Source organism: Fistularia commersonii, chromosome 32 (assembly GCF_037954325.1).
Source record: "Fistularia commersonii isolate RoL2024-O1a breed Wild chromosome 32, RoL_Fcom_v1.0, whole genome shotgun sequence".
Classification (NCBI taxonomy): domain Eukaryota; kingdom Metazoa; phylum Chordata; class Actinopteri; order Syngnathiformes; family Fistulariidae; genus Fistularia; species Fistularia commersonii.
The window spans coordinates 6,972,427-6,984,093 of record NC_141315.1 but is presented as its reverse complement, the minus strand read 5'-3'; the positions used below and the strand labels follow the sequence as shown (position 1 = coordinate 6,984,093).

At 44.6% G+C, this 11,667-nt stretch overlaps 2 protein-coding genes across 4 annotated transcripts; both read right to left on the bottom strand.

Moving 5' to 3' along the window:
* Positions 1-82: 82 nt before the first annotated feature.
* Positions 83-6,950, bottom strand: mxra7 (matrix-remodelling associated 7). Its single transcript, XM_086139378.1, has 4 exons — positions 6,494-6,950; positions 4,277-4,517; positions 3,792-3,903; positions 83-632 (listed from the first exon to the last, which is right to left on the bottom strand). The coding sequence occupies exons 1-4, from the start codon at positions 6,803-6,805 to the stop codon at positions 518-520; spliced, it is 780 nt and encodes a 259-aa protein (XP_085995504.1). The 5' UTR covers positions 6,806-6,950; the 3' UTR covers positions 83-517.
* Positions 6,951-8,039: 1,089 nt separating this feature from the next.
* srsf2a (serine and arginine rich splicing factor 2a) lies at positions 8,040-11,519 on the bottom strand. Of its 3 annotated transcripts, XR_015104195.1 has the most exons (5): positions 10,451-11,519; positions 9,911-10,253; positions 9,387-9,599; positions 8,997-9,089; positions 8,040-8,473 (listed from the first exon to the last, which is right to left on the bottom strand). XR_015104195.1 is itself a non-coding variant. In XM_086139376.1 (3 exons), the coding sequence occupies exons 1-2, from the start codon at positions 10,783-10,785 to the stop codon at positions 9,935-9,937; spliced, it is 654 nt and encodes a 217-aa protein (XP_085995502.1). In that variant the 5' UTR covers positions 10,786-11,519; the 3' UTR covers positions 8,040-9,089; positions 9,911-9,934. The 3 variants fall into 3 exon arrangements, 1 of the variants encoding a protein (XP_085995502.1); XR_015104194.1 differs by lacking the exon at positions 9,387-9,599 and having other exon boundaries at positions 8,425-8,473; XM_086139376.1 differs by lacking the exon at positions 9,387-9,599 and having other exon boundaries at positions 8,040-9,089.
* Positions 11,520-11,667: the final 148 nt, after the last annotated feature.

Sequence of the window (11,667 nt, the reverse complement as noted above, 5' to 3'; positions counted from 1 at the left end):
TTCACTCACACACACACAAACACACACACACACACACACACACACACACACACACACACACACACATTTCCACAGTGCCATGTACTGCAACTTGGTTTATTGGACAAATGTAAACTGACAAGACTGACAGGATTCATTGATAATAAAGTTAAAAAAAAAAATCTTGAGTCATAAATATTTTTTTTTTTTCAAATATAAAACTAAAAGAAATAACAGTCCCTCATGGTCCTTATAGTCTGATGGAATAGCTAGAAAAAAAATAACAAACGGAGAAAAAAAAAAAAAACTGCTGCTTTGGTGTGAACGACCACCGGACGACACGGCAGTGAAAACATCAGGACATGACAGTATTTCGAATTTCGCAGAGCGGGGCCCGGATTGCTGGAGGTTTTAAAAACACCAACGAGGAGTCGGGTCCGGGGAAACTGTCCTTCGGGTGGCGCTCACGGGTAAGGCGGGCGGGGGGTGGGGGTGGGGGCGCGCCTGTCCAGCAACGCGTGACAGTCAAAGACGGGAGTCAGATGGAGTAGAGTCTGAGCTGCTCCTCCATGTCCCCCTCGGAAACCTCCCCGAACGTCTCCGTGTTGTCCTTCAGCAGCTGGAAGATGGCTGCCAGCTGCTCACGCTGCACCCTGGGGAGAGAACGGGGAGAGGTTTTTAACAAGATTTCTTTTTCTTTTTGAAGGAAACTTGAGGAATGAGTTCAAAGAGTTGGGGAGGACTTGATTTGCCACTTTTGACGGGAAAGGTTTCATTGCTGGTGATGATAACCTGTGATTTTGCCACCAGTGTATGACTTTATATACTTTTTAATATCAGAATTTTTCAAGTTTTGAAATTGCTGACAAGCCCTGCATGCCGCCCATTAAACATTAATTGCATAAAAGCTGATACAGCTCAGCAATCATGGATATGTGAAGAGTCTGATAACATCCCTCCCTCAGCAAACAGTCAGGGCTTCATAATCAGCTTGTTCTGATGCAGTGCAAGGATTAACGTGGTCTTTTTCACTTTCTAATTCAAAATGAATGGAAAAAGGTTTCCTGTATTTTTTCTAAATTTATTCTTCAAAACACTGAAAATGGTATTTTGAGATTTTATCAGAATCAGATGATGTAATCCAAAAAGCTGCATTAAATATAACCAAGGGATGATGTAAAACGACATGTTTGCAAAAAAAAAAGACAAAATCAGAAAGTAAATGAAATTGGAAAATACAAAGACCACAATATTCTGTGATAGACTGCGAGGAAATAAAGGAATTGCTAGACTTTTTGTCTTGACAACTGACTTTTGTGACTTTGCTTGCTTATTAACAAACGCATATCAAACTTGATCTTTGGCGTCCCCCTCAGGCGATCCTGGGTAGACAGCCCCGAATCACATAACGCTTTCTCAAAATAAGTGCCTGTCATTTTTTTTTCCCAAATCAACTCTTTAAATCAACATATGGCTCAGTATTTTGCGTTTTCTGAAAACTGACTTAGACAACTATTTTAAGAAGGCGACGATTTCATTGAAAAATTTAAACAAGATGTGTTCAAAGAGGCTCGGGCATTTTTTCAAAATCGGAAAATATGGACTAAACGTTGAGAAAAAACGCAAAAGGTTCGTTAGCAATAAACAAAACTAAAGAGTTTACAGCGATTACGCTTCTAAATTACACACTACTCGCTGACAATGCAGAAATAATGTTACTAAATGTGATGGGACTTCAGATTTAAAAGTGAGACGCATATAATAATTGATTATTATATAGCAGAAATGATAGAACAAAAATATTTTTCTACTCTGTATTTAAAGCAAACTGTTGAACACACACACTTGCACACACACACACCCACCCACACACACACACAATTATCCGCTTACTTCCTGAGGTATTTTGGGTCCATGAGCCTCAAGGTTTGCACTGTAAGGCCTCGGGTCACTCAGACACACACACACACACACACACACACACACACACACACACACACACACACACACACACATACACACATACACACATCCCCTAGCGGCAGACTGGAGAAGCTTCCTCAGAGGATTAACTAACTAACACCCGTCCTGTCAAGAGGTGGCGAGCAGTGACACAATCAACACCCGGGTAGAAGAGCAGATGGGCCACCTGTCCCTGACACCCGAGAGTCACACGTTCAACGCGCAGTGCCAGGGCAGTGTGTTGGGTCCTGTCGCAGCAGACACACCAAACGCCGAAAGGCCACTTGGGGGGTGATAAGGCCGAGAAAAATAAATTGGTCGGGGGTTCAACTCGAGGGCTGAAAGTGACTCTACGGAAAGATAAAGCCGTAGTTTGTTTATCCCGCGGAAACGTCTGTGCAGGGAAACTGCATTACCGAAAAACAATATCACCCATTTCCAGATGACGTATATATAAATATTATATCTAATTCAACACAACATATGCCTTGAAGTCAAAACGCTCATTTTAATCTGATAAATCATGTGACGAAATTAGCTTAAGTATGATTACATCAGTTCAAATATGAGCTGATTTGTTGATAGACAATTTTTTTTTTTCCATTTTAACGCCCATCTTTCTCTAACCCGCCCCCAAAAAAGCTGGCGTTAGTCGGGCTCTACTGCCGATTTTACTTTTTGCCGCCTCTTGAGGCTCGTGTCATTCATCCTCCGCCTGGCAGCGGCCAGGTCTGGACCGAGGATGAGGGCTGAAACCGCGGCTAAATGCGGAAAGCCCTGAGGAGAGACGGCGGCACCACAGGGCCACACGTGAAGCAGCCTTGGGACGAGTAGGAGGAGCAGAAGGGAGGAGAAAGGGATGGACATAAGTTAGAGATAATCGCTGAGTAGGTGTGACGGTCGGACAACATATTGACACATGTGAAATATAGCCTTGCTCTAATATCCTGTGGAGTTTTATTTTCTAAGAACGAAAATTGCGACAGGTCAATTACCTGCCACTTTATCATGCACTGAATACATTTCATGGCTTAAAAAAAGGGAAAATAATTGTATGAAATAATTAGTAAATAGTACCCTGTATCAATCATTAAATTTTCACATCAAAGAATAGATAATATAATGTATATAAAATATAATATATAATACATTAATATCAACCTCACAAAGAGCAACAAATGAATGCTTATTATAATCATTGTTTAATGGTTTTTTTTTTCCTACCTACTTTGCTTCACAGTGGATGGCAAAGTAAGAATATCTTTGTTTAGGGAAACATGTTTCCAGACGGTACATATGATGATAAACACTGACTAAACACTCTGAATGAGGAGTTACACTTGGAAAAGTTGGAGAGAATCAGTATCTTTTTTTTGGTCGCAATTATATCTTATTGAGATTATATAGTACATGGAATTTCCATTTCCATATTGTTATATAATGATATTGGAAAATGCCATATTATTGTCCGTTTGCCAGCAGGTGTGTGTTTTTGCCGTCTACAGCCAAACTACGTGAACTGTGTAAACTCCAAGTGAGCAAAAGTCGCTTTTCTTTTTTTTTTTTCGTCTAATTTTATCCTTCCTCTGCCGCTTCCTCTTCATCAGGATTGCTCTTCCCCCCTCCGGTCAGATCGAAGGAAACGTGTCAAAAACAGCACCGGCGGCACTTTTCCCCACTATTCATTAGCTTCTCGGGTATGTGGACTTTGACAGCTGTGCTCTACCTGGTTGCCGTGGTTACGAGTTAGGTGGACGAATATTGATTAAACATGTCAGGGCTAGGTGCGTTTTTAAACCGAGTGTTCAACTAGAACACGGTGTAAAGAAAAGTGATCTAAGACATCTCACCTCTGCTCCTCCTCCAGCTCCTCTTTGGACATCATCATCTCCATGTGGTGGGACCGCGCCTTTCCGGGGATGTAGTTCAAGGAATTGTTAGCGTTCGACTCCACCTTGTTTTCTGGAATTAAACAAGAGTTTCATTAGGAAGGGCCTGAGACCTTTTTAAGAAAATAAACGCAGTGATTGAAATAAATATTTCTTCAGGAGTTGCTCTTGGTTCACAGAGATGCAGCAAAATGTTAAGCTCTTGCATTTTGCAAGAAATTAGAAAAAAAAAATCTCATAGCTGCAATAAATAATGTTTGTTTATTAACAAAAGTCAACACAAAAACAGTGGCAGTGATAACTGTGAACTCTAACAGCACTGCTGACTGCTACGAGATGCGATAAAAAAAAAAATCGAACGACGATTTTAGTTCATGAATCCATTTTGAGTGATTTTTGGCAAGAGATTTAGATTATGTAAGGACGGAAATCATCAGAGTGCTCACCATTGCTATCCGGACTCTCTGTGGCTCCTTCGGTCTGAGGGAAAGAGAAAGCACACTTTAGAAGCTCCTTATCAGAGAGCCCAATGAATGACCTCTGACCCCTCCCCGACAAGGCCTCGGATGATGAGTCTAGGCTTGCGTTTCTGGACTCGGGCCTGGGAGCAGACAGGCCGGCGGCGGAGGTGGAGTGATCCACTGGGGTTGGCAGATCCTCAGTGTGAGTGTGAGGATGTTCCTCCTCCTGTTGAGCGGTCAGAAGAAGGGCGATTCATTTCACACCGACTTCCCTTCAGAACATTCACATTTAAATGGTGTCTCTGAGTATCTGCGGGGTTGTTTGATAATTAACCCTGAATAATATAACCTAGTTTTACCTTTGTCTGTCACCTCTTCTGATGAACCTTTAGCCAAAAATTTAGCACTGTTTAGTGCCCATCCATGACTCCGGGGCGTGGTGGGGGTTTAGACCGAATGAATCAAACTGTGTTGCCTTTTCCATGTTTATTAACTGACCAAAAACACAGACATAGTGATTTGATCTGAACAGAGCCAGGCACTATCGTAATATCTGGCAGGCCTTCTGCTAATTCTATTCGCATTTCTGCTCATTCCCTTTTATCTTCAGCAAATATATTGGATTTCGTTTCAAATCACAGGGAACAAGAGCTACAGATCAACTAAACTAGAATAGAAGACTAGAAGTTGAAAAAAATCATAAATCGTGGCAAAAACTTAATGGAAATATCTAGATATCAGTTAAGAAATGGTAAATTTACTTGTGATGCCAAATGAAATTACAAGATAAGTCATGCAAAAACATCAAAATAAACACAATATTCAGCTATCACATTCCAAAAATCAATTTAACAAAAGTATTGAATTAAATACATGGTTTGAAAGGTCAAAGGTCACACATTTACTTAAATAAGGATACTTTCTGAAAGCTCAATAATATCAAAATAAGACAAAGCTCATATAACTACCTCTCATTAGGATGGAGGGTCAATATTTATTTGTAAGGAGTGTCTCCTATGACAGCATCATTTTTAAAAAAAAAAAGGGGGGGGAGGGGGATGGCATGTGAATTTCACAAATGTATTATTCTCTGGCTCTGTATCTGGAAGAGCAAAGGCCCCGCCTTGTTTTTACAGCTCATGTTTATTCCAACAATCAGTGTCTCTTGCTTGTGAAAAGCAAATAAAAGCGAGTGAGCCAACTAGAAAGACCGGGGGAGAGACAGACGGGGATTCATTCTGTTAATTTTAGTTGGAGTTAATGTGCATCAGGGTTTCGGGAGTTTTGTTTTTCTTTTGATTTTCATGAGAATGAGAATGAGAACAACTTTATTTATCCCAAAGGAAATTGTTGTGCCAGAGTTTCAAGTAAAAACATAACAATAATAGATAATAGTAGGAAGGAGGGAGAATAAGAAATACAATAAGATATAAATTGTCAAGGTTAAGGCTATCAAGTGTTTTAAGGTCTTAAGTACAAAGATTTGATTTGATGGCAATTGATGTTTGCACACCTGCTTGTTTGCCTGAAAAATTAAACAAATCCAAACGGGGTCGGGTGGCAGGACGCAAGGACCCTGTAGCACATCCCAGATTTTCCTTATCGGACTTAGATGGTGCAGTTTTACACATTTATAACAAAGAATGAAAAACACTATTGAAATGTTTATACTTGTTTTTAGTGTCTGACAGTGTTTTTCTTCCGCTGTAACAATCCAATGAAATGAAAAGAAATTAAACTGCTTGTGAATTAGCTCAAACTGGACTGAAAATCTCTAAAACCATATAAAGCAAACAAAAAAAAAAATACAATAATACATAGTGGCACTGTAAAGGAATCAAAGTTATTGCTGGTACAACCGATTCAACGTCTGCTCAGCATACAGGTGAGCTGATAACAAAAGTTGTGAGCTATAAAAACATCAATAAGACAGATCTAAATGTTAAAGTTTATGCAGAGCTCGAAAAGCAATCGTTCACAAATACACAGCAGGGTCGCTCGGTGAATTTTGACCCAACTGGGTTCCCGTAGAAAGGAAAACCACTGCTCGAAAAGAGTCACATTTTTCCCGGGAAGGATTTCACCCCTTAATTGAAACGTGAAAACGAACCCGGTGTTTCTCCGGGACGGCGGGTAAACAGATTAAAAGGCTACGACGTCATTAGACGCCGTTTCCGCCGCCGGTAAAGGACGAACACTCACCGACTGCACAGACTTCACCACGTCCCAGTGATCATGGGAGCTTCCGCTTAGCTCCCCCCAGTCGTCCGAAGCCCCCGCCGGCTCTTTCGTCACCTCCTCTTCCTCCACCTCGTCCTCCGTCTTTTTCCTCTCCGGCACATGTCCGTTATGTTTGGCCGCAGACCGGCCCTCCCCTCCCGCCGCACCGCCGCCAAAGCGCCCGCTCGCACCGATGAAGTCGGCGGGGGGCGGCGAGCCGTTCAACAGCGACGTCGCCACCACAATGGCGAGCAGCGTGAAAATGATGGCTAACAGCACGAAAGCCAGAGCCATGGCTCATTCGAGTCCTCTCCTCCTCCTACTCCGTTCCTGGAAGACGCAGCTCGACTTCGGGCTTTTCTTTCCCCTCTCACTCGCCGCCGGGCATAGCCACCGCCGCCGGTAACCCCCGCCGGACGTCAACGGTACCGGCGCAGTGTTTACCAGATGACAGCGCATGCGCAAACGGCTCACTACGTCACATACGTCACCCACGCCCCTGCCGTTGAAGCCACGCCCCCTCTCCCCTTGAGTCCCCCTGGGGCAGAGACTGGTCAGGCGGCACGGTTCGCTGCAACGTGCTCGGCTCTCCGAGTTCTGTTAATCCCACGGGTGGGGGGATGGAGTGGGACAGTTTACCGGCATGAGCCGCGGACGGAGATGAGACGTGACAGAACGCGTGCGGGTGATGAAGTCAAGCAGGGTTTACCGCCGGGCAAGAGGGGGGGACGCAGCCCCCGCCGATTATCGCTACACGTTTCCTCGCAGTGACATCCTCATACCCGCGGCAGCCCACGGGAACCGTGTGTTCCACCAAGGCACTCAGGTAGCACAATGAATCCAAATAACTCCAATTTAAGCAAATATGAATTTAGCTTTGAATGGGGCTCAGGGTGTGAATTCTAATAAAATCTGCAATGACACCACCTGTCTCTTGACAAAGTCGCTTTTAGAAAATCCTTTAATAAGGGATGCAAAAGCATATTGCTTGCTATTTCGGTTTATACTTGTTTACCTCACAGTCTGCACTACAAAGTTGTTATGGAGGAGAGAAAGGATTTGTGTCCAGCCTCATGGAACCAGGCCTCCTGGCCAGAGTGCAGGCCAAGTGAATGTACTTAGGTCCTTCCCAAGACAATCGACCACCAGCCCCAGAATGGCGGATCAAATACAACCTGGCATTTTACCTGACATTGTATTCTGCTTTTCCTTGTTCCATTTACACTGTATTATTTCATAAGAAACATTGTAGACCGAATTTCAAGTATTTGCACAATCTCAATATTTTCACTATGATGGCAGAGAATGGACTTACGAATGACGAAACACCTCTTCTCAATGTCTGTTAAAGTAGGTACACAGAAATAGTCTATTTGAATTCAAGCACATTCCTTTCTTCCAACAGCCAACACTCGGCTTTTTACCAAACCAGAGTACATCTATTACTCAGCTGCCTCAGGTTAAAACACGGTTCCACGCTGTTCAAATACGAAGCGAAGGTGCTGAAAATGACAACTTGTACAAGACGCATGTACGACAGAGATGTTTATTTAGCATTCACCTGAAGCAATTACAAGACATTTGAGAGGTTCACAGAGGAATGCAATACAAATAGATGAGTCATTAAACAGCCAGAACTGCACTTTCCTTTCAACCCTTTACTGGGTCACGACAGACCCAGTTTCAAAAAGCGAGCAAAAACCAGTTAACAGTGGGTGAACCAAAGAGGAGGAACAGGGGAGGTAAAGAATCTGCACAACACATGAGGGGGAAGAGGTCACAAGACAGAGGATGGATGATCTGCCACACCTGTGATCTTACAAACCGGCAAACAGCAGCGGAGGGTCGAGCCCCGGAACAGCGCCGGGCACTCTGCACCGCAACACGCCACACCATGTCACCACCGCACTGCACCGCATCTTAACAGCTAACCAGCATTACTCAACTGCTACACAACTGCGCCTAGTGCACAAAAGATACACAAGAAAGAGGGTTAGAGTCATAGGGAGCAACTTTAACCGGACAGAAAGAATTGACAGAAAGGAAAATGCTATGCTGCTGGATTAAAGTCACAAATTATACAATGCCGATGTTTCCGCTTTGATCTCATGTTAATGTACAGCGTGTTGTTTTTGTTTCCAATAGAGTGATTTATAGTTTATTGTAGCGGTGAAGGCTTTCAACGTCCAACACCCCCTTTTTGTCAACACCAACTCTGCAAGTTAAAACTTTTCCAAATCCCCTCTGGAAAGAATTGTTTGACAAGTGATTTCACTAAAAGAAATTTACGTTCATTCAAAAAGAATTTATTAACAAGTACAAATTCAGAGGCCATTACAAAAACAAATTAAATTTGGGAAGAAACTTTGACAAATCCCTTTTAATATGCTCAACTTTACAAACAATGACCACATTCTAATTATGGAATTTGTGTGGGAAAATAAATCCAAACACTTAAAACATTTTAGACCAAGTTCCAAATAACCTTTAAGTCTGCATTCAGTGGTATTTGCGGAGTCCACTTGCTCATTGTGAGACTCTTCCTGGCTTCGTCGGCAAAGGCTCAATCATCTGAGATCTGAAAAGAAAGACAGGACACAGTTGACAAGAGTAAAACTACGAGTTGAATCAAGACCTGGCCTCAATTAATTGTACATCTAAACTTCCTGTTAATGCTTAAAAAGGGACTGTGTCCACCCTACCATTTAAAGCAATGTACAGATTTGTTTGTACACCTTCCTTGGTCCCACACTCCCCCCAAAACAAATATCCAAATAGCACTCGGCCATATTTAAAAAACAAACCTTGGGGTCCGTTCCCTTTGTGAGAGGCGGGAACAGCACTCAGTATCTGCCTGTGGTCCCCGTGAACGTACCTCACCACACCACCTCATACACCAACTGACAGCCCGAACCACCGCCATGACGGCCTGCTCCATAGCAACCACTGTTGCCTTGGTGACCTGCTCCTTAGCAACTGCCATCGCTCTCAGCAACAGGCAGGTCACATGGGCGGGTCACACACTAACTGCTCTCATACTGCCACACCCCCATCTCCTCCTCCTCTCTTTGCAAACAGGACTCCGCAGCTTGGAGGAAAGAATTCCACATTTAGGTGAACGATTTGAGTGACATATCCCAGCCACCCCCCACCCATACATACCCACACCACCCCAATTTAATATATAGATGCAACTGTAGATCATACTCTTTATGTGTGTGCTTTAAATGGGCTGCATGAATATAAAGCATACACACCATGGTAAGCTCTACTCTTTACTTTACTAAGATACATGATTCTGCAAACTTGGTGTCTTGTATTGATCAAACTAAATCAAGACAGCAGAATCCTGCTCTGAATATCATCTGCTAATTATGATCCCCCCAAGCCCCAGAATACCATCATGTCGTCTCCAACTTTGGATTAAGACTCTGCTCCGTTGTCCACTGGAGATTTGGGTCGGCTCTTGGATTTGGATCTGGACCTGGACCCTCTGTTGGAAGCCGGAGTTCTGCTCCTTGACTTGGACCTCGAGTGGGAGACGGATCTGGAGGGTGTCTTTGACTTGCTTCGCCTGGGGGTTCTGGACTTGGATTTGGACTTGGACAGGGACCGGGACCTGGACCGGGAGTAGGAGCGGGACCTGGAGCGGCTGTAATGATGGCGGCTCCTGGAGCGCGAACGACTCCGGCTCCTGGAGCGGCTACGGCTGCGTCTGCGGCGACGGGGGCTCACGGAGCGGCTGCAAAGGCAAGAGATTCATCTTAAAAACACGCCAAGCAGTGTGTACTCGGTTACGGCAAACGTTATGCTAACTGATAGCTAGCTAACAACGCGGGGAAACACGTTGTCGTTAGCACATAAATTACGAAACAGTTGGATAAGAAGTATTCGCCTATCCGATTACTGAATAATTTCATCTTGATTTTATGTTCGTACCCTCCATATCTGCGTGGTGGGGCTCCTCTCCGGCTGTACATAGAGTCCGGTGGTCGTCCATAGCGGGCCATCTGCACTCGAAGCTCCCGCCCATCGAGCAGCGCGCCGTCCATCGCGTCCATGGCGTCTTCGGCGTCCCGCTTGTCGAGGAAACGCACAAAGGCGAAGCCGCGGCTCTCCTTGGTGTACCTGTCCCGGGGAATATACACGTCGCCCACGCGTCCGTACTTCTCGAAAACCCGGCGGAGAGTCTCCGGCGAAGTTCGGTAAGTTAGGTTGTCCACTTTGAGGGAGGTCATTCCCTCAACGTCTGGCGGCGGCCTACCGTAACTCATTTTCTCACAGTGACACACAGGGCCAATTCAACAGAAAAACACCGAAGGCTCTACCGTTTAGCTCGACGGTTACCGAGGGTTCTTCAACTTTCAGCTGCCGAAATAAAATCGAATTCAAACAGAATTTCAATTGTTCTCCCGCTGCAACGGACGACCACACCGCGTTTCTCGCACGTGAAATGGCGGCAACCGAGCTTCCTTTCCTGCTCGCCTTTTCTTTGCGCCCGCGGTGGCCTCCTCTGATTGGCTATCGGGTCGCTCGCGCTCCTCCGGCATTTCCGCTACACTGCCCCCTGTCGGCAGGGAGGCTGCGCAGTAATGGTGGAACCGCAGTTCTGCCTTTTGTTCTATGTAGTCCTATTAAAAGACCGCGACCATAATAAGGAATCAGCGGCTTACTTACAAAAACTACGAAACATCAGCGGCCCTGATGTTGCTTCAGGTGCGGCTCGTAACTTTTGTGTGTTTTTTTTAATTGTCGCAGAAATAAATAAATAAAACAAAACAGTAATATTTATCGTTTGGTATTCAAAAGTATTTATAATATTTAATTAATTGTTGAGCCTTTAACTGCTCATGTGTGGCTCCCCCCCCTCGGTCCTCCCTGCACTGCAGTCAACGCTGCTTCAACGGCTTTGGCGTAGTAGGGAGGTCACGTTATGAAGCGGGTCGGGAGACGCTAGCTGGCGAGGGGAGGACTGCGCAAAAAAAAAAAAAAAAAAAAAAAAAACACGGTCCGGATTTGTGCCCGGCTGACGTCATGGGGAGCCACAAAGCTCTTTGACAGGATCCAGCAACGACAAGCACCGGGAGATCCATGCCCATCACCGGCCGCGTCCGCCGACGCTTGAACGCCACAAAGTGGTCCGTGAAGTAGCCGCG

Excerpts from the sequence above, each read along its gene's own strand:
- srsf2a (XM_086139376.1), bottom strand. The coding sequence starts at position 10,785 with ATGAGTTACGGTAGGCCGCCGCCAGACGTTGAGGGAATGACCTCCCTC. Across the intron at positions 10,254-10,450 it reads CCACCACGCAGATATGGAGG|CCGCTCCGTGAGCCCCCGTC; the intron begins GTACGAACATAA and ends TTGCCTTTGCAG.
- mxra7 (XM_086139378.1), bottom strand. The coding sequence starts at position 6,805 with ATGGCTCTGGCTTTCGTGCTGTTAGCCATCATTTTCACGCTGCTCGCC. Across the intron at positions 4,518-6,493 it reads TGGTGAAGTCTGTGCAGTCG|GAGGAGGAACATCCTCACAC; the intron begins GTGAGTGTTCGT and ends ACCGCTCAACAG. Across the intron at positions 633-3,791 it reads GAGCTGGAGGAGGAGCAGAG|GGTGCAGCGTGAGCAGCTGG; the intron begins GTGAGATGTCTT and ends TTCTCTCCCCAG.